The sequence below is a fragment of the Oncorhynchus tshawytscha genome, linkage group LG12 (genome assembly GCF_018296145.1).
Source record: "Oncorhynchus tshawytscha isolate Ot180627B linkage group LG12, Otsh_v2.0, whole genome shotgun sequence".
Taxonomy (NCBI): domain Eukaryota; kingdom Metazoa; phylum Chordata; class Actinopteri; order Salmoniformes; family Salmonidae; genus Oncorhynchus; species Oncorhynchus tshawytscha.
Genome location: NC_056440.1, coordinates 30,705,157 through 30,728,237, shown reverse-complemented (window position 1 = coordinate 30,728,237; position 23,081 = coordinate 30,705,157). Strand labels below are relative to the sequence as shown.

General features: G+C 43.6%; 1 protein-coding gene across 1 annotated transcript in view; it reads right to left on the bottom strand.

The window, feature by feature from the left end:
• Positions 1–23,081, bottom strand: part of bmp1a (bone morphogenetic protein 1a) — a 54,118-nt gene that overhangs the window by 11,876 nt on the left and 19,161 nt on the right. Inside the window, exon 7 of the mRNA XM_024438804.2 lies at positions 12,582–12,706. Within this exon, the coding sequence (XP_024294572.1) occupies positions 12,582–12,706 (125 nt within the window). The remainder of the gene's footprint in view (positions 1–12,581; positions 12,707–23,081) is intronic.

Below are 23,081 nucleotides of genomic sequence, written 5' to 3'. Positions count from 1 at the left end.
CATGAATGTATAGTTAGTGACTATGCATATATGATAAACAGAGAGTAGCAGCAAAGTAAAAGAGGGGTTAGGGGGACACAATGCAAATAGTCCGGGTAGCCATTTGATTACCTGTTCAGGAGTCTTATGGCTTAGCGGTAAAAATAGTTGAGAAGCCTTTTTGTCCTAGACTTGGCACTCCAGTATCGCTTGCCATGCGGTAGTAGAGAGAACAGTCTATGACTGGGGTGGCTGGGGTATTTGACAATTTTTAGGGCCTTCCTCTGACACCGCCTAGTGTAGAGGTCCTGGATGGCAGGCAGCTTAGCCCCAGTGATGTACTGGGCCGTGCGCACTACCCTCTGTAGTGCCTTGTGGTCAGAGGCCAAGCAATTGCTGTACCAGGCAGTGATGCAGCCAGTCAGGATGCACTTGATGTTGCAGCTGTAGAACCTTTTGAGGATCTCAGGACCCATGCCAAATATTTTTAGTTTCCTGAGGGGGAATAGGCTTTGGGGGGTGTGCTCGGTGCTCCTTTTCCTGTAGTCCACAATCATCTCCTTAGTCTCCTTACGTTGAGGGATAGGTTGGTATTCTGGCACCACCCAGCCAGGTCTCTGATCCCCTCCCTATAGGTGGTCTCGTCTTTGTCGGTGATCAGGCCACTGTTGTGTCGTCTGCAAACTTAATGGTGTTGGAGTTATGCCTGGCCATGCAGTCGTGGGTGAACAGGGAGTACAGGAGGGGACTGAGCTCGCATCCCTGGGGAGCTCCAGTGTTGAGGATCAGCGTGGCAGATGTGTTGCTACCTACCTTCACCACCTGGGGGCGGCGGGTCAGGAAGTTCAGGATACAGTTGCAGAGGGGAGTGGTTTAGTCCCAGGATCCTTTTATTTTTATTTTTATTTAACCTTTATTTAACCAGGCAAGTCAGTTAAGAACAAATTCTTATTTTCAATGACGGCCTAGGAACAGTGGGTTAACTGCCTGTTAACAGGCCGTCATTAAAAATAACAATTTGTTCTTAACTGACTTGCCGAACAACAGATTTGTACCTTGTCAGCTCGGGGGTTTGAACTTGCAGCCTTCCGGTTACTAGTCCAACACTCTAACCACAAGGCTACCCTGCCGCCCCTTAGCTTAGTGATGAGCTTTGAGGGTACTATGGTGTTGAACGCTGAGCTGTAGTCAATGAACAGCATTCTCACATAGGTGTTCCCTTTGTCCAGGTGGGAAATGGCAGTGTGGAGTGTAATAGAGATTGCATCATCTGTGGATCTGTTTGTGTGTTATGCAAATTGGAGTGGGTCTAGGGTTTCTGGGATAATAGTGTTGATGTGAGCCATTACCAACCTTTCAAAGCACTTTATGGCTACAGACGTGAGTGCTCTGGGTCTGTGTCATTTAGGCAGGTTGCCTTTGTGTTCTTGGGCACAGGGACTATTGTGGTCTGCTTGAAACATGTTGGTATTACAGACTCAATCAGGGCCATGTTGAAAATGTCAGTGAAGGCACCTGCCGGTTGGTCAGCATTATGCCCGGAGCACACGTCCTGGTAATCTGTCTGGCCCTGCAGCCTTGTGTACGTTGACCTGTTTTAAAAGGTCTTACTCACGTCGGCTATGGAGAGTGTGATCACACAGTCGTCCGGGAACAGCTGATGCTCTCATGCATGCCTCGGTGTTTCTTGCCTCGAAGTGAGTATAGAAGTGATTTAGCTCGTCTGGTAGGCTCGTGTCACTGGGTGGCTCGCAGCTGTGCTTCCCTTTGTAGTCTGTAATAGTTTGCCAGCCCTGTCACATAAGACGAGGGGTATGTACATACAGTCACTGTGGGGACGACATCCTCAATGCACTTATTGATAAAGCCAGTGACTGATGTGGTGTACTCCTCAATGCCATTGGAAGAATCCTGGAACATGTTCCAGTGTGTGATAGCAAAACAGTCCTGTAGTTTAGCATCTGCTTCATCTGACCACTTTTTTATAGACCGAGTCACCGGTGCTTCCTGCTTTAATTTTTGCTTGTAAGCAGGGACCAGAAGGATGGAGTTGTGGTCGGATTTACCAAATGGAGGGCGAGGGAGAGCTTTGTACGCATCTCTGTGTGTGGAGTACAAGTGATTTTGAATTTATTTCCCTCTGGTTGCACATTTAACATATTGATGGAAATTTGGTAGAACTGATTTAAGTTTCCCTGCATTAAAGTCTCCGGCCACTGGGAGCGCCGCCTCTGGGTGAGTGGTTTCTTGTTTGGTGACTTTAAAACAGTTACAGAGTTTAATCGCTGTGAAAGGAGGAAAGTGAGGATGGATCAACATTGTAGCTACCATAATATTAACCTAGATGACATATTGAAAAGAAAGAAGCCTGTACAGAATAAAAATATTCCAAAACATGCATCCTGTTTACAATAAGACACTAAAGTAAAACTGCAAAACATGTGGCCTAGAAATTAACTTTCTGTCCCAAATACAAAACGTTGTGTTTGGGGCAAATCCAACACAACACATAACTGATTACCACACTTCATATTTTCAAGCATGGTGGTGGCTACATCATGTTATGGGTATGCTTGTCATCGACAAGGAATAGGGAGTGTTTCATAATAAAAGGAAATGGAATACAGCTACAAGCACAGGCAAAATCCTAGAGGAAAACCTGGTTCAGTCTGCTTTCCAGCAGACACTGGGAGGCAGATTCACCTTTGTGTGAATACTTATACAAATTATATATTTCTGTATTTAATTTTCAATACATTTGCTAAAACCTCCTAAAAACATGTTTTAACTTTGTCATTATGGGGTAATGTGTGTAGAAGGGTGAGAATTATTATTATTTTTACTCCATTTTGAATTCAGGCTGTAACAAAACAAAATGTGGAATAAGGGGTATGAATACTTTGTTTAGGCACTGTATAATCCTGAATCTTAAGAGGAGGCCAACTCTTTCATGTTCAGAGGCACATCTGCTGATCGTGATGATATTCAACCTCTTCCAGATGATGAGAAGCGATAGCAGAAAACAGTATGAGACACATCCTCTGTACATCGTCTCAAAATAAACCTGGCTTACTATAAATAACCCAACCCTCTGGGAGACGTAATACATAATGTACATTCTGGTAGTCAAGCCTCCCCATGGACAACTGGCTAAACCAACTGTGCTACAGTGGTTAATTCCAACCAGCACGCATGGCTTAGGGGGACAGTGCTCTAGGGCAAGTATTCCCATACTGGGGTACGCACAATGCCATTGGGGTTATGCCAACTAAAAATGTGATTCACATTTAAAAATACAATAAAATATTAAAAATGTAATTTCTTCACATTTTCAAACAGTCCATTTAGTAAGGCCCGTGTCCATAGAGACACATACTACACCTGCAGCTGTCAATGACACAAGTTGTTCTGCTTCCACGAGAACATCTAATGCTAGCATCAGTAATTCTACATTTGTTGTTAGCCCAGATAGCATGGACACTGACAGTTGTGGCTCTGATGCAGCCGAAGAGCTACTGCCCCTTTACCCGGGAAAGCACCGAACAACAGACAGGGACGTTGGACCATCGAAGAGGTGCAAATATGATGAGAACAACATTGATTTGGGGTTCACTTATATTGGGAGTAGTGCCTTTCCTCAGCCAATGTGTTATATGTGCAAAAGTACTATCTAACAACTTGATGAAACCTTCAGTCTTGTGCAGACATTTAGAAAGAAAACATGCCCATTTGAAAAATAAGATGACATGTATAAAAGCAACAGATAACATTAATAAGAAGGGGCTAGAAGTGTCTTATATGGTGTGCTACCGAGTGGCTAGGACAGGCAAGCCCCATACTATTGTGGAAGACTTGATTCTTCCTGCTGTTGCAGATAGGACTGGGAAAAGGTCAAAGAAACTATACAGACAATGCCTTCATCAAACAACACTGTTTCATGACGCATCAGTGACATGACAGGAGATGTTTTGAAACAATTACTGCTTCACATACAAGCCAGTGAATTATATGCCTTACAGCAGGATGGGTCAACAGACGTGGCGGGCCAGGCATACCTCCTGGTATATGTCCATTATGTTTATGGGGGGTCAATTAAGGAAGACATCCTCTCCTGCAAATCACTGGAAACCAGGACAACAGGAGAGGATATTTTTAAAGTACTGAACAGATTTGTGACATCAAATGGACTTTGGTGGTCAAGATGTGTTGGTATCTGCAAAATCCATGACAGGGAGACACAAGTGGTAACGCGTGTGCAAGCAGTTGCTCCCGACACCACTTGGGTACACTGCAGTATCCACCGAGAGGCTCTTGATGACAAGGGAATGCCTGACAGCTTGAAATACTTTTTGGACACGACAGTGAAAATGGTTAACTTTGTTAAAGCAAGGCCCCTGAACTCTCGTATATTTTCTGCACCATGCAATGATATGGGCAGCGACCATGTAATGCTTTTACAACATACAGAAGTGCGCTGGTCATCAAGGGGCAAAGTATCGGCACGTTTTTATGAATTGTTAGACAAGCTTAAAGTTTTCTTTACTGACCATAATTTTCAGTTGTTTGACCGCTTGCATGATGACGAGTTTCTCACACAACTGGCCTATCTGGGTGATGTTTTTTCTCGCCTGAATGAACTGAATCTAGGATTACAGGGACTCTCCGCAACTATATTCGATGTGAGGGACAAAATTTATGCTATGATTAAGAAGTTGGAGCTCTTCTCTTCCTGCATTAACAAGGACAACACGCAGGTCTTGCCATCATTGTATGATTGTTTTGTGTGCAAATGAACTCAAGCTTACAGACAATGTCAAATGTGATATACAGTTGAAGTCGGAAGTTTACATAAACTGAGTTTAAATGTATTTGGCTAAAGTGTTTCACAATCCCTGACATTTAATCCTAGTAAAAATTAGGATCACCACTTTATTTTAAGAAGGTGAAATGTCAGAATAATAGCAGAAAGAATAATTTATTTCAGCTTAAATTTTTTTCCATCACATTTCCAGTGGGTCAGAAGTTTACATACACTTAGTATTTGGTAGCATTGCCTTTAAATTGTTTAAAACTTGTCAACGTCAAACGTTTTGGGTAGCCTTCCACAAGCTTCCCACAATATGTTGGGTGAATTTCAGCCCATTCCTTCTGACAGAGCTGGTTAAACTGAGTCAGATTTGTAGGCCTCCTTGTTAGCACATACTTTTTCAGGTCTGCCCACAAATTTTCGATAGGATTGAGTTATTTTTTCACCTTTATTTAACCAGGTATGCTAGTTGAGAACAAGTTCTCATTTAAAACTGTGACCTGGCCAAGATAAAGCAAAGCAGTGCGACACATACAGCAACACAGAGTTCCACATGGAATAAACAAGCGTACAGTCAATAACACAATTTTTAAAAGTCTATATACACATTGTGTGCAAATGGCGTGAGGTGGTAAGACAATAAATAGGCCATAGTAGCGAAGTAATTACAATTTAGCAAATGAACACTGGAGTGATAGATGAGCAGATGATGATGTGCAAGTAGAAATACTGGTGTGCAACAGAGCAGAAAAGTAAATAAAAACAATACGGGGATGAGGTATGTAGATTGGGTGGGCTATTTACAGATGGGCTATGTACAGCTGCAGCGATCAGTTAGCCGCTCAGATAGATGATCTATAAAGTTAATGAGGGGAATATAAGTCTCCAGCTTCAGCGATTTTTGCAATTCTTTCCAGTCATTGGCAGCAGTGACCTGGAAGGAAAGGCGGCCAAACGAGGTGTTGGCTTTGGAGATGATCAGTGAGATATACATGCTGGAGCGCGCGCTACGGGTAGGTGTTGTTATCATGACCAGTGAGCTGAGATAAGGTGGAGCTTTACCTAGCATAAACTTAAAGATGACCTGGAGCCAGTGGGTCTGGCGACGAATATGTAGCGAGGGCCAGCCGACTAGAGCATACAGGTCGCAGTGGTGGGTGGTATAAGGGGCTTTGGTGACAAAACGGGTGGCACTGTGATATACTGCCTTCCAGTTTAATGAGTAGAGTATTGGAAGCTATTTTGTAAATGACATCGTCGAAGTCGATAATCGGTAGGGTAGTCAGTTTTACGAGGGTATGTTTGGCTGCGTGAGTGAAGGAGGTTTTGTTGCGAAATAGGAAGCCGATTCTAGATTTTCTTTTGGATTGGAGATGTTTAATATGAGTCTGGAAGGAGAGTTTACAGTCTAGGCAGACACCTAGTTATTTGTAGTTGTCCACATATTCAAAGTCAGAACCGTCCAGAGTAGTGATGCTAGTCGGGCGGGCGGGTGCGGGCAGCGAATGGTTGAAAATCATGCATTTGGTTTACTAGCGTTTAAGAGCATTGAAGCTCGTTTGGAGGTTAGTTAACACAGTGTCCAAAGAAGGGCCATATGTATACAGAATGGTATCGTATGAGTAGAGGTGGATCAGGGAATCACCCACAGCAAGAGCGACATTGTTGATATATACAGAGAAAAGAGTCGGCCCGAGAATTGAACCCTATGCAACCCTCACAGAGACTGCCAGAGGTCCGGACAACAGGCCCTCTGATTTGACACACTGAACTCTGAGAAGTTGGTAAACCAGGCGAGGCAGTTGAGAAGCTAAGGCTGTTGAGTCTGGCGATAAGAATACGGTGATTGACAGAGTGGAAAGCCTTGGCCAGGTCGATGAAGATGGCTGCACAGTACTGTCTTATCGATGGCGGTTATGATATTGTTTAGTACCTTGAGCATGGCCGAGGTACACCCGTGACGGGCTCGAAAACCGGATTGCACAGCGGAGAAGGTCCGGTGGGATTCAAAATGGTCAGTGATCTGTTTAAAGTCGAAGAATTTAGAAAGGCAGGGCAGGATGGATATAGGTCTATAACAGTTTGGGCCTAGAGTGTCACCCCCTTTGAAGATGGTATGGTGTCCAGAGCACAGCTGGGAGCTGAGAGGGGTCTATATCAGTGAGAGACTTATTTCTGGAGCAATTCATTTTGAAAATTAGAAGCTCAAACTGTTTGGGCATAGACCTGGAAAGTATGACAGAACTTTGCGGGCCATCTCTGGAGTAGATTGCAACTCCTCCCCCTTTGGCAGTTCAATCTTGACGGACAATGTTGTAGTTAGGTATGGAAATCTCTGAATTTTTGGTGGCATTCCGAAGCCAGGATTCAGACACGGCAAGGATATCAGGGTTGGAGGAGTGTGCTAAAGCAGTGAGTAAAACAAACTTAGGGAGGAGGCTTCTGATGTTAACATGCATGAAAACAAGGCTTTTTCGGTTACAGAAGTCAACAAATGAGAATGCCTGGGGACATGCAGGGCCTGGGTTAACCTCCACATCACCTGAGGAACAGAGGAGGAGTAGGATGATGGTACGGCTAAAGGCTATTAAAACTGGTCGTCTAGTGCGTTGGGGACAGAGATTAAAAGGAGCAGATTTCTGTGCGCGGAAGAATAGAATCAGTACATAATGTACAGACAGGGTTATGGTGGGGTGCGGGGCTTTGTGATGAACACTCCAATACCTGGACTTGGTTGTCCTTAAGCCATTTTGCCACAGCTTTGGAAGTATGCTTGGGGTCATTATCTATTTGGAAGACCCATTTGCGACCAAGCTTTAACTTCCTGACTTGAGATGTTGCTTCAATATATCCACATACATTTTCCTCCTCATGATGCCATTTATTTTGTGAAGTGCACCAGTCCCTCCTGCAGAAAAGCACCCCCACAACATGATGCTGCCACCCTCGTGCTTCACGGTTGGGATGGTGTTCTTCGGGTTGCAAGCCTCCCCCTTTTTCCTCCAAACATAACGATGGTCATTATGGCCAAACAGTTCTATTTTTTTTTTCATCAGACCAGAGGACATTTCTCCAAAAAAGTACCATCTTTGTCCGCATGTGCAGTTGCAAACCGTAATCTGGCTTTTTTTAATGGCAGTTTTGGAGCAGTGGCTTCTTCCTGGCTGAGCGGCCTTTCAGGTTATGTCGATATAGGACTCATTTTACTGTGGATATATACTTTTATACCGGTTTCCTCCAGCAGCTTCACAAGGTCCTTTGCTGTTGTTCTGGGATTGATCTGCACTTTTCACACGAAAGTACGTTCAACTCTAGGAGACAGAACGTGTCATCTTCCAGAGCGTTATGGCGGCTGCGTGGTCCCATTGTGTTTATACTTGCGTACTATTGTTGGTACAGATGAACATGGTACCTTCAGGCGTTTGGAAATTGCTCCCAAGGATGAACCAAACTTGTGGAGGTCTACAATGTTTTTTCTAAGGTCTTGGCTGATTTCTTTGGATTTTCCCATGATGTCAAGCAAAGAGGCACTGAATCTGAAGGTAGGCCTTGAAATACATCCACAGGTACACCTCCAATTGACTCAAATTATGCCAATTAGCCTATCAGAAGCTTCTAAAGCCATGACATCATTTTCTGGAATTTTCCAAGCTGTTTAGAAGGCACAGTCAACTTAGTGTATGTTAAATAATCTGTCTGTAAACAATTGTTGGAAAAATGACTTGTTTCATGCACAAAGTAGATGTTCTAACCGACTTGCCAAAACTATAGTTTGTTAACAAGAAATTTGTGGAGTGGTTGAAAAACAAGTTTAATTGACTCCAACCTAAGTGTATGTCAACCTCCGACTTCAACTGTAGCGACGCACCTGAATAAGTTGGGTGCGCAATTACGCAGGTACTTTCCCGAAACGGACGACACAAACTGGATTTTTTATCCTTTTCATGTCCTCCCTCCAGTCCACTTACCGAGATCTGAACAAAAGAGCTTCATCGAAATTGCAACAGTGCTTCTGTGAAAATTTAATTTAATCAGAAGTTATTGTCAGATTTATGGATTGGGCTGCGCTCAGAGTATCCTGCCTTGGCAAATCGTGCTGTTAAGACACTGATGCCCTTTGCAACTACGTGTCTATGTGAGAGTGGATTCTCGGCCCTCACTAGCATGAAAACTAAATACAGGCACAGACTGTGTGTGGGAAATGATTTAAGACAGACTCTCTCCCAATACAACCCAACATTGCAGAGTTATGAGCGTCCTTTCAAGCACACCCTTCTCATTAACCTGTGGTGAGTTACTCACAATTTTCAATGAACAAATAAGGTTTTATATGTAAGATGGTTAAATAAAGAGCAAAATTATTGATTATTATATTATTGTTTGTGTCCTGGTCCTATAAGAGCTCTTTGTCACTTCCCACAAGCCAGGTTGTGACAAAAACTCACACTCTTTCTTATGTTTAACAAATGTATCGTATAATGTGTGTGTGGAAGGCTTACAATGATGGCTAAAAACAACATTCGAGAGCGCGCTGAACGTGGTGCGAGAGGGGGTACGCAGCTGGAGGTTGAATGTTTGAAGGGGTACAGGACTATAAAATGTTTGTGAAAAACTGGCTCTAGGGGAACTGAACAGACCTTGGAAGCTTTCTACTCACTGATCAACAGAGGAGAGGAAAAAGCATGAAAGCATATAAGTACTGTCTCTAGGACACAAACCTCAGATATTACTTCCCTGCTCACTTCACCTTCCTCTGCTTCAAATCAAATCACATTTTATTGGTCACATACACATGGTTAGCAGATGTTAATGTTAGTGTAGCGAAATGCTTGTGCTTCTAGTTCCGACAATGCAGTAATAACCAACGAGTAATCTAACCTAGATTATTTTTCTTTCAGTGGGAGAAAGAAAAATATCTCCCCCAACAGTTACCGTTCATTGACTCCCTCCAAACCTGTGTGAGCATATAAAGAGGAGGCGAGAGATCTGTCTAATAAGGTATGCTGATACTAAACCATTAACAAGCACACTGGGATATGACAAATGCTCCCAGGAATGCTGTATGAATGAGGATCCACCGCACCAGGAAAACAGACAGAGACTCCCTCCTAGCTGCATCCCCTGTGCTGCGCTGTGCGCCACATCATCTACTCTCTCCTGTTCCACTGAGACGGAGTTAATCACTGGGAAAGACACATAACACACCCATTCAACCAGCCCCACCCCTCTGAACCATTTATGGTCAAGACGGATGATTGCCCCAAATAAAACCACATTCAGCGGTCCAGTTCTGGTCAGCAGTATGCTGTTTATTCACTTAGCTTTAATGTGGTTCTGACAAACCCCGTTGTCCCTCTCTGAGCCACAATTAACACACTGGCATCATCTTTATTTTTTTAATGACTATTTCAAACTTGTGAATGTTTTTGTCCGTTCAGCCTTCAAAAAAGGATTTCTAAAGACCAACGGAACTACTAGTAAAGCGCCAGGAGGGTTTGTTTTAGTTTCCAACACCTACATGTACAGTTGAAGTCGGAAGTTTAAATAAACTTAGGTTGGGGTCATTAACACTTGTTTTTCAACCACTCCACAAATTTCTTGTTAACAAACTATAGTTTTGCAAGTCGGTTGAGACATCTACTTTGTGCATGACACAAGTCATTTTTCCAACAATTGTTTACATACAGATTATTTCACTTATAATTCACTGTATCACAATTCCAGTGGATCAGAAGATTACATACACTAAGTCAACTGTGCCTCTAAACAGCTTGGAAAATGGCAGAAAATTATGTCATGGCTTTAGAAGCTTCTGATAGGCGAATTGACATAATTTGAGTCAATTGGAGGTGTACATGTGGATGTATTTCAAGGCCTACTTTCAACTTTCAGTGCCTCTGCTTGACATCATGGGAAAATCAAAAGAAATCAGCACAAAATGTGTAGACCTCCACAAGTCTGGTTCATCCCTGGGAGCAATTTCCAAATGCCTGAAGGTACCATGTTAATTTGTAAAAACAATAGTATGCAAGTATAAACACCATGGGACCATGCAGCCGTCATAACGCTCAGGAAGGAGAGTTGAACATACTTTGGTGCGAAAAGTGCAAATCAATCCCAGAACAACAGCAAAGGACCTTGTGAAGATGCTGGAGGAAACAGGTAAAGGTATAGATATCCACAGTAAAACGAGTCCTATATCGACATAACTTGAAAGGCCGTTCAGCCAGGAAGAAGCCACTGCTCCAAAACCGCCATAAAAAAAGCCAGACTACGGTTTGCAACTGCACATGAGGACAAAGATCGTACTTTTTGGAGAAATATCCTCTGGTCTGATGAAACAAAAATATAACTGTTTGGCCATAATGACCATCGTTATGTTTCGAGGAAAAAGGGGGATGCTTGCAAGCCGAAGAACACCATCCCAACTGGGAAGCACGGGGGTGGCAGCATCATGTCGTGGGGGTGCTTTTCTGCAGGAGGGACTGGTGCACTTCACAAAATAGATGGCATGAGGCGGACAATTATATGGATATATTGAAGCAACATCTCAAGACAGCCAGGAAGTTAAAGCTTGGTCGCAAATGGGTCTTCCAAATAGATAATGACCCCAAGCATACTTCCAAAGTGGTGGCAAAATGGCTTAAGGACAACAAAGTCAAGGTATTGGAGTGGCCATCACAAAGCCCTGACCACAATCATATAGAAGATTTGTGGGCAGAACTGAAAAAGCTTGTGTGAGCAAGGAGGCCTACAAATCTGATTCAGTTACACCAGCTCTGCCAGGAGAAATGGGCCAAAATTCACCCAACTTATTGTGGGAAGCTTGTGGAAGGCTACCCAAAATGTTTGACCCAAGTTAAACAATTTAAAGGCAATGCTACCAAATACTAATTGAGTGTATGTAAACTTCTGACCCACTGGCAATGTGATGAAATAAATAAATAAAAGCTGAAATAAATCATTCTCCACTATTATTCTGACATTTCACGTTCTTAAAATAAAGTGGTGATCCTAACTGACCTAAGAAAGGGAATTTTTACTAGTATTAAATGTCAGGAATTGTGAAAAACTGAGTTTAAAAATATTTGGCTAAAGTGTCTATAAACTTCCGACTTCAACTGTATGTATTCAGTTTACATTGTAAATGTTGTGATCTCTGGATCCTAAGAACAGAGTGTTGATTCCTAGCCATCATTCTAGTCATTGTCCTCTTGAAACCAGCTGTTCTTCTGGGTCTATCTGGGAAAGAGTGATGACAAACTTCCTGTCCCAGGGCACTGTTTACACTCCTTCTCCTGGCCCGGGGAAGTCACAGCAACCATAGCCAGGGAACAGTGGAGGCTGCTGAGGGAAGAACGGCTCATAATAATGGCTGGAATGGAGTATAATGGAATGGTATCAAACCCATGAAAACCATGTTTTCATGCCATTCCATGAACTCCATTCCAGCCATTATTATGAGCTGTCCTCCCATCAGCAGCCTCCACTGCCAGGGAACCACGCCACATCAATGCTAAATGCTCAACTTTTTCCATCCAATGTACAGTAAAAGACCTCAGAAAACAAAGTGTTTTCAGTATTCACTCTGTGATGAGACACGAAAAAAATACAATCTCACTCCCAGCAGTAAGCTAAAGCAACAGCAAGCACTATATTATGTCCATTATGCAATATTATCTCAACTTCATAAGCCTATTGTTTAATATCTACCATATGGTATGTATCAACTCTACACCAACATGTATGTTGAACTCATTCAAAATATTGTTTACAAATATTGTGCTGTTCTTACTGGAACACTTGTAGAGTTTGCGTGCCTGTGTGATATCCCCTTTGCTTAGCCTTGTCCTCTGGCCAATCGGCGGTCTCACTCCATTGACATCATAGCGTGGCAGGATTGTGTCCAAGAAGATTCCTCTGCATTTCAGGAGAAGAGACTGCGGTTAGATCAAAACACAACAAAACCAAGAAGGCACTCACACATACACACTGGCGCGCACACACATTGGTGTAAAGTACTTAAGTATAAATACTTTGAAGTTCTACTTAAGCAGTTTTTTGGGGTATCTGTAATTTACTTACTATATTCCTACATTCCTAAATAAGAATAATGTACTTTTTACTCCCTACATTTTCCCTGACACCCAAAAGTACTCGCTATCCTTAAATGAAAAAACAAGAAAAGTGTGCTTTCTGGTTTGCTTAATATAAGGAATGTGAAATTATTTATACTTTTACTTTATTTTAGCTTTTTTATTAGTATTTTTTTGTATTTTCACCCAAATTTCGTGGTATCCAATTGGTAGTTACAGTCTTGTCTCATTGCTGCAAATACCGTACGGACTCGGGAGAGGCGAAGGTCGAGAGCCATGCGTCCTCCGAAACACAACCCAACCAAGCCACACTGCTTCTTGACCCAATGCCCATTTAACCCAGAAGCCAGCCACACCAATGTGTCAGAGGAAACACCATACACCTGGCGACTGTCAGCGTGCACTGCTTCCGGCCCGCCACAAGAGTCTTTAGTGCGCGATGGGACAAGGACATTCCTGCCGGCCAAACCCTTCCCCAACCCGGACGACGCCCCATGGGTCTCCCGGTCTCGGCCGGCTGCGACAGAGCCTGGACTCGAACCCAGAATCTCTAGTGGCACTGAGATGCAGTGCCTTAGACCACTGGGCCACTCGGGAGGCCCTACTTTTAGACTTTTACTCAAGTAGCATTTTACTGGGTGACTTTCACTTGGGTCATTTTCTATTAAAAAGGTATCTTTACATTTAGTCAAGAATGACAATTGGGTACTTTTTCCACCACTGCACACACAGAAAATATGTTCACTCAGAGGACTCTGGTGAAGCCTAAAGATCCATCGACCAGCAGCTAAACTGCTGCCATTAACACTGACAGTAGGCATTATTCAGGGATCTACTGAGGACGCTGAAACTTATGGAAGCATCAGGCCACAGCTTTGCCTGTGTGAGTCTGGCGGCCTGACAGTAGGGCCTGAGCCAAGGAGTGAGATCTACTGTATGGGGGCAGACAAGGGGTATGTAGGCCATATAATCCCTGTTTCACTCTCTCTGGACCAGAAAGGGATGCATTTAAAAAGGTGAAGATGTGGAAATAACAACTCAAATAATAATAAAGATATGTATAAGCCTTTGAATTCACACATGTACGAACGAACATATGAGCATATGGTGCCGAGACACCACCAAATACACACTGGAACATTCTGCCAGTTAAGAGTGGACAGAGTCTGATGCCAAGTCGTGCTGCCCACTGATTGGTTCTCAGTGTCCTCACTATGGTTTGGTTTCTTGGTTCATCGCACTCTAGCGACTCCTTGTGGCTGGCCGGGCGGCTGCAGGCTGACTTCAGTCTTCAGTTGAACATTGTTTCCTCCGACACATTGGTGCAGCTGGCTTCTGGGTTAAGCAGCTGGGTGTTAATGAGCGTGGTTTGGCGGGTCATGTTTCAGAGGGCGCATGACTCGACCTTCACCTCTCCCGAGTCCATTGGGGAGTTGCAGTGATGAGACACGATCATAATTGAAATTGGGAGAAAAAGGGGGTAAAATACAAAAAAAAGCTAAAATAACTAAGTGCTTAACTTCTAATATTATTATATAATAACTAAGTAATGGACTGTTCCTGGTTAGTTGTCCCCTCTAAGGCTGTAGGAATGTCCTCATCAGAGGACGTAGGTAGTTCAGACAGGTCTGAGTGTCAGAACTGAACTCACACTGACCTCATCATGTGTGCTGTACTACTTCCATCTGTACAGGCTGTACAGAACAAAAAGTCCAACACTGCAAACAAAAGCCCTCCTCTGACATCTCTATGGGAAAGTCTCAAAATGGATTGGTTTGTTGTATGGACAACAACATTTAGCATAAGGATTAAAAGTCAAAAGAAACAAGAACGATTACAATGGTGGCTTGCGTTTGCCTTGAAAAGGAACAGTTGATGCCGAAAAAACAGACGTTTTCACACCACTTTCTCACTTGACACTTTGCTAGTTTATCATCTCCTTTTCTCTCTCTGCAATGGCGAGTAAAAGGCCTTCTCCCTGGCCGTTCCCATGGTGACGTGCCCATCAATGCCAGGCATGTGCAAACAGAACAGCCTGAGCTAACAGTTGAAGCACTGCCTGCCTGTCTGTCTGCCTGCCTGCCGGTGAACAACGCCACTGCAGCCGCTGTCAGAGTAGACAAAGGGCACACTGGAAGGTCTTTATTTGAGTTGGCTCTGCTCCATGCACCAGGCCTTAAAAATGTCCCCAGCGTAGGGGGGCGGATAAAGCCCAGGGTCGGGTAACATGCCCCAGACAAAAAGCATGGGGAGCTGCCTTACTTGTCCCCAGGAGGACACTTCAAAACATGAGGGCTGCCCATGAAATCTTCCCAACAACAATCTCAGCAAAGGCCCTGGTTTCCCACGGTGATTTACAGTAAAAACGCTGTGCAAACACACAGGCTAATAATGGGGAAACAAAGGGAGACATTGGGACAGGTACATCAGCCAATCAGCATGCAGGGGAAGTGTAAACCGGATCACAAACCTCAGTGACTTGAGAAAAGCTAACAGGAGCACCTTGTCTCCTAATAAGGATCTCTGAAAAACACTCTCGATACAATCCACAATGAAAAAAATGTATCTCTAAACAGTAAAATAATAGTATACGGCTATATTCAGGGAAAATAGGAATGCTCAGAGTGGTGAAATGACAACAAAGCAGGGAGCATCAACAATCATAAACCTACTTCATTCTGTCTGTACAGTTAGAAAATAAAGGGCCAGACAGCCCATTCTGTGCAGTGGCCTGGCAGTGTTTGTATCCAATCTCAGCCTCCCGGCTTCCCAAAATTTGGTTGCCACGAGCGCATGGCAGTTTATTTGGGACGAGGTCCAGACAGCGAGGCTGCAAGAGGAGGCGGATAGGTCCAGGCTCAGTGAAAAAGAGGGCAGAAAAATAAGAACAAAAGGACAGCCAACAGCTGGTTCTCATATCAGAGAGCTGTGTAGTAATGATTACGGTCTGGTCTGGTCTGGCCTCCCTCTCCTCCAGCTTTCACTCGCTTTGCGTGTGCCCAGACTCACGTTACAGTCACATTGGGGAGCTGGGGCCTATCAAATCTCTTCCTGCAATTGGGAAAGGGGCATTACATTTGAATAACAATCACTGGTACCGCTGTCTGTACCGCTAAACAGTTTCACATATTGTTTGGGAAAATTTAGGTCGAATTGCACAGACGGTACCAAAATTCCAATCACACACGCACACACACGGCTGTGGGAGGGAACCTCATGTAACTGGTATGTTAAACTCAGTGCCAGGATACTCCTCCATTGTCACGCAATCTCCTATAGACTGCCCACTGCCTGACAAAGATTATATGAAACCTTTATGCTGGGTTTGTATGCATTATACACTGAACAAAAATATAAAATGCAACAAATTCAAAGATTTGACTGAGTTACAGTTCATACAAGAAAATCAGTCCATTTAAATAAATTCATCAGGCCCTAATCTATGGATTACACATGACTGGGAATACAGATATGTATCTGTGACCAACAGATGCATCTTGGAACACAGGAGTGATGGTTGCTGATAATGGGCCTCTGTACAACTATGTAGATATTCCATTTAAAAAATGATGCCGTTTCCAGCTACAATAGTCATTTACAACATTAACTATGTCTACACTGTATTTCTGATCAATTTGATGTTATTTTAAAAATGAAAAAAAAAATGCTTTTCATTCAAAAACAAGGACCCCAAGTGACCCTAAACTTTTAATAACATACACTCCCATATCCTTTCTATCAATCACTTCTTCATCCATCTCAAACTATAAAAACTACACTGAACAAAAATCTAAAAACGCAACATGCAACAATTTCAAAGATTTTACTGAATTACAGTTCATATAAGAAAATGTGTCAATTGAAAGAAATTCAGTAGGCCCTAATCTATGGATTTCACATGACTGAGAATACAGATATTCATCTGTTGGTCACAGATACCTTAAAAAACAGGTAAGGGCGTGGATCAGAAAATCAGTCAGTGTCTGGTGTGACCACGTGATGCAGTGTGACATCTCCTTTGCATAGAGTTGATCAGGCTGTTGATTGTGGCCTTTGGAATGTTGTTCCACTCTTCAATGGCTGTGTGAAGTTGCTGGATATAGGCTGGAACTGAAACACGCTCTCGTACATGTCGATCCAGAGCATCCCAAACATGCTCAAATGGGTGACATGTCTGGTGAGTATGCAGGCCATGGAAGAACTGGGACATTTTCAGCTTCTAGGAATTGTGTACAGATCCTTGCAACATGGGGCTGTGCATTATCAAGCGGAAACTTGAGCAAATGCAATTGTGTTCATTGTCCGTAGCTTATGCCTGTCACGACTTCTGCCGAAGTCGGTCCCTCTCCTTGTTTGGGCGGTATTCGGCGGTCGACGTCACCGACCTTCTAGCCATCACTGATCCATTTTTCATTTTCCATTGGTTTTGTCTGTCTTCCTTCACACCTGGTTCCAATCCCATCAATTACATGTTGTGTATTTAACCCTCATGTCCTTGTTGGAGATTGTTTTATTGTATTTAACCCTCTTACACTGCTCAAAAAAATAAAGGGAACACTTAAACACAATGTAACTCCAAGTCAATCACACTTCTGTGAAATCCAACTGTCCACTTAGGAAGCAACACTGATTGACAATAAATTTCACATGCTGTTGTGCAAATGGAATAGACAACAGGTGGAAATTATAGGCAATTAGCAAGACCCCTCCCCCAATAAAGGAGTGGTTCTGCAGGTGATAACCACAGACCACTTCTCAGTTCCTATGCTTCCTGGCTGATGTTTTGGTCACTTTTGAATGCTGGCGGTGCTTTCACTCTAGTGGTAGCATGAGACGGAGTCTACAACCCACACAAGTGGCTCAGGTAGTGCAGCTCATCCAGGATGGCACATCAATGCGAGCTGTGGCAAGAAGGTTTGCTGTGTCTGTCAGCGTAGTGTCCAGAGCATGGAGGCGCTACCAGGAGACAGGCCAGTACATCAGGAGACGTGGAGGAGACCGTAGGAGGGCAACAACCCAGCAGCAGGACCGCTACCTCCGCCTTTGTGCAAGGAGGAGCAGGAGGAGCACTGCCAGACCCCTGCAAAATGACCTCCAGCGGGCCACAAATGTACATGTGTCTGCTCAAACTGTCAGAAACAGACTCCATGAGGGTGGTATGAGGGCCCTACGTCCACAGGTGGGGGTTGTGCTTACAGCCCAACACCGTGCAGGACGTTTGGCATTTGCCAGAGAACACCAAGATTGGCAAATTCGCCACTGGCGCCCTGTGCTCTTCACAGATGAAAGCAGGTTCACACTGAGCACATGTGACAGACATGACAGTCTGGAGACACCGTGGAGAACGTTCTGCTGCCTGCAACATCCTCCAGCATGACCGGTTTGGCGATGGGTCAGTCATGGTGTGGGGTGGCATTTCTTTGGGGGGGGCCGCACAGCCCTCCATGTGCTCGCCAGAGGTAGTCTGAATGCCATTAGGTACCGAGATGAGATCCTCAGACCCCTTGTGAGACCATATGCTGGTGCGGTTGGCCCTGGGTTCCTCCTAATGAAAGACAATGCTAGACCTCATGTGGCTGGAGTGTGTCAGCAGTTCCTGCAAGAGGAAGGCATTGATGCTATGGACTGGCCCGCCCGTTCCCCAGACTTGAATCCAATTGAGCACATCTGGGACATCATGTTTCGCTCCATCCACGTTGCACCACAGACTGTCCAGGAGTTGGCGGATGCTTTAGCCCAGGTCTGGGAGGAGATCCCTCAGGAGACCATCCGCAACCTCATCAGGAGCATGCCCAGGCGTTGTAGGGAGGTCATACAGGCACGTGGAGGCCACACACACACTACTGAGCCTCATTTTGACTTGTTTTAAGGACATTACATCAAAGTTGGATCAGCCTGTAGTGTGGTTTTCCACTTTAATTTTGTGTGACTCCAAATCCAGACCTCCATGGGTTGATAAATTTGATTTCCATTGATAATTTTGTGTGATTTTGTTGTCAGCACATTCAACTATGTAAAGAAAAAACTATTTAATAAGAATATTTCAATAATTCAGATCTAGGATGTGTTATTTTAGTGTTCCCTTTATTTTTTTGAGCAGTGTACATTATTTTCTGTATATTTTGGGTTTTGGAGTTTTATGAGCACTTATTAAACGACTCCGTTTATACCAAGTTTGTTTTCCTGCGCCTGACTTCCCTGCCACCAACACGCACCTATTGCAATGCCTGCTCATACCATAACCCCACCACCTCGGGGCACTCTGTTCACAACATTGGAGTTAGCAAACCGCTCGCCCAAACGACGCCGTCGTCTGCCTGGTACAATTGAAACCGGGAGTCATCCGTGAAGAGCACACTTCTCCATCGTCGGTTACGATGCCAAACTGCAGTCATGTTTAAGTCCCTGGTGAGGACAGCGAGCACACAGATGAGCTTCCCTGAGATGATTTCTGACAGTGTGTGGTTTCATCAGCTGTCTGGGTGGCTGCTCTTAGACAATCCCGCAGGTGAAGAAGCCGGATGTGGCAGTCCTGGGCTGGCGTGGTTACATGTGGTCTGCAGTTGTGAGGCCAGGTGGACGTACTTCCATATTCTCTAAAACAATGATGGATGCGCCTTATGGTAAAGAAATAAACATTAAATTCTCTGGCAACAGCTCTGGTGGACATTCCTGCAGTCAACATGCCAATTGCACACTCCCTCAAAACTTGAGACATCTGTGGCATTGTGTTGTGTGACAAAACTGCACATTTTAGAGTGGACTTTTATTGTCCCCAGCACAAGGTGCACCTGTGTAGTGATTATGCTGTTTAAACATCTTCATGATATGCCACATGTCAGGTGAAGGGATTCTCTTGGAAAAGGAGAAATGCTCACTAATAGGGATGTACAAATGTGTACACAGAATTTGAGAGAAATTATCTTCTTGTGCGTTATATTTCATTTCAGCTCATGAAAACATGGGACCAACACTTTAAATGTTGTGTTCATATTTATTTTTCAGTATATAATTACAATGACACCTCAGTCTCCAACTCAGTCCCAAGTGGACTTGTTTGGCCATGCTTTGATCCAATGGAAACAGTGCTGAACTGCAGCCTAAAAAAAGAGAATGGGTGGACACAACCCAAATTAGCATGCAGTAGTCAGAGGGTGGGCTGGTCCAAACCTCAAACAGCCACTATAACACCACCGTCTTGGTCTGGGGCTGAAAGGACAGCATCTGGAGAGATTTCCAGATACGTCAGACAGGGAATCTGGAAGAAAGAGGTCAGCTAGCACCCACGGACAAACTGGCACGGTGGAGTATCATTAAGATTATGACACGTTCACTGCTCTCTTTTTCAAGCCTACTTCAAGGCCAAGAAGACTTTTTTGTCAAATGGCAGCAGCATGTACTACAACAGCACTAGGAGAGTTTGGATGGAGTGGACAGCAGTTTTCTTGCTGTATTTTTTTCTTAAATCCTTACATACATTCTACAGAAAAAAAATCATAAGAGGAAAAAGTAAGATAATGAGACAAAAGCTTTCTTAACATATTCCATCTATGTGGCCATAAAGACTGCACAAATCGTCTTTGACGCCTTGATTACAAATGCCACAATAGATCAATTAAATCAACTATTTTATTGCAAAAATCTATAGCCTGCAGTCAGAACGCACCTGGAAACAGGATCAGTTTGATTCTGTACTCTGAGATTTGGCTTGTCAGGTCAATGTCGGGGAAATTAGGGCGCATATGTCTCCATACCTAAACATGTTCATCTGATCATAAGTGTTTGACCTAAATCCCACTAACACCTGGGAGCCATGAAGCTAGCCAGCAGACACCTCAGGAATAAAACCATATAACTGCCTGGTATGTGGGATCATGTTGCTAACGACGATCAAAGCCTCTTCAAAAGTGGCCATTTGTGGCATAATGAGGCAGTTCACGCTATGAGAGGAGAGCTTTTACAAGGAACTTCACAGGATGTATGAAAGTGACACGCAGACTGATGCAGCAGGACCACTGGTGCTAGCTGCTCTACCTAAACCTGAAACTGGGGATGGATGTGGAGGTTTACTGGGCTGCTGCTACACTCCAGCAGCAGGAGCCAACCAGGGGAGGGATAATTGGAACAACCTGTGGCTGTGGGTAAAAGCTAGCTCATCAAAAGGTAGACATAATCCAACCTTATCCATAAATGCCCCCCTCTAATACATACAGTGCCTTGCGAAAGTATTTGGCCCCAATGAATTTTGCGACCTTTTGCCACATTTTAGGCTTCAAACATAAAGATATAAAACTGTATTTTTTTGTGAAGAATCAACAACAAGTGGGACACAATCATGAAGTGGAACGACATTTATTGGATATTTCAAACTTTTTTAACAAATCAAAAACTGAAAAATTGGGCGTGCAAAATTATTCAGCCCCCTTAAGTTAATACTTTGTAGCGCCACCTTTTGCTGCGATTACAGCTGTAAGTCGCTTGGGGTATGTCTCTATCAGTTTTGCACATCGAGAGACTGACATTTTTTCCCATTCCTCCTTGCAAAACAGCTCGAGCTCAGTGAGGTTGGATGGAGAGCATTTGTGAACAGCAGTTTTCAGTTCTTTCCACAGATTCTCGATTGGATTCAGGTCTGGACTTTGACTTGGCCATTCTAACACCTAGATATGTTTATTTTTGAACCATTCCATTGTAGATTTTGCTTTATGTTTTGGATCATTGTCTTGTTGGAAGACAAATCTCCGTCCCAGTCTCAGGTCTTTTGCAGACTCCATCAGGTTTTCTTCCAGAATGGTCCTGTATTTGGCTCCATCCATCTTCCCATCAATTTTAACCATCTTCCCTGTCCCTGCTGAAGAAAAGCAGGCCCAAACCACGATGCTGCCACCACCATGTTTGACAGTGGGGATGGTGTGTTCAGGGTGATGAGCTGTGTTGCTTTTACGCCAAACATAACGTTTTGCATTGTTGCCAAAAAGTTCAATTTTGGTTTCATCTGACCAGAGCACCTTCTTCCACATGTTTGGTGTGTCTCCCAGGTGGCTTGTGGCAAACTTTAACCAACACTTTTTATGGATATCTTTAACAAATGGCTTTCTTCTTGCCACTCTTCCATAAAGGCCAGATTTGTGCAATATACAACTGATTGTTGTCCTATGGACAGAGTCTCCCACCTCAGCTGTAGATCTCTGCAGTTCATCCAGAGTGATCATGGGCCTCTTGGCTGCATCTCTGATCAGTCTTCTCCTTGTATGAGCTGAAAGTTTAGAGGGACGGCCAGGTCTTGGTAGATTTGCAGTGGTCTGATACTCCTTCCATTTCAATATTATCGCTTGCACAGTGCTCCTTGGGATGTTTAAAGCTTGGGAAATCTTTTTGTATCCAAATCCGGCTTCTTCACAACAGTATCTTTGACCTGCCTGGTGTGTTCCTTGTTCTTCATGATGCTCTCTGCGCTTTTAACGGACCTCTGAGACTATCACAGTGCAGGTGCATTTATATGGAGACTTGATTACACACAGGTGGATTGTATTTATCATCATTAGTCATTTAGGTCAACATTGGATCATTCAGAGATCCTCACTGAACTTCTGGAGAGAGTTTGCTGCAGTGAAAGTAAAGGGGCTGAATAATTTTGCACACCCAATTTTTCAGTTTTTGATTTGTTAAAAAAGTTTGAAATATCCAATAAATGTCGTTCCACTTCATGATTGTGTCCCACTTGTTGTTGATTCTTCACAAAAAAATACAGTTTTATATCTTTATGTTTGAAGCCTGAAATGTGGCAAAAGGTCGCAAAGTTCAAGGGGGCCGAATACTTTCGCAAGGCACTGTAGCTGCCACAGGACAGCATCCTCACTGAGAGACTTAGCTATCTGAAAAGCTACCTGGAAGAAATGAATATGATATATGCTCAACCCCATTATGAAGAACAGATAGGCATTGTATTACATGGGGGTTGGTAGGCAGGCTCTACTCAGAGTACAGAGTGACTGGGTAAGGTGGACATGAGGCTATACAATATCGAAAAGTTGGCGCTGTCTAGGAAAACGTAGTAAATCAGAAACAGTACCATGATTGAAATGGAAAGCTCTGTAACTCCGCTCTTTCAACTCTATTGACATGTTACTCCAGATTACACTATTTTATCCTCTGAAATCCCATTACAAGGACCAGCAATAAAATCCTATCTGAATCTC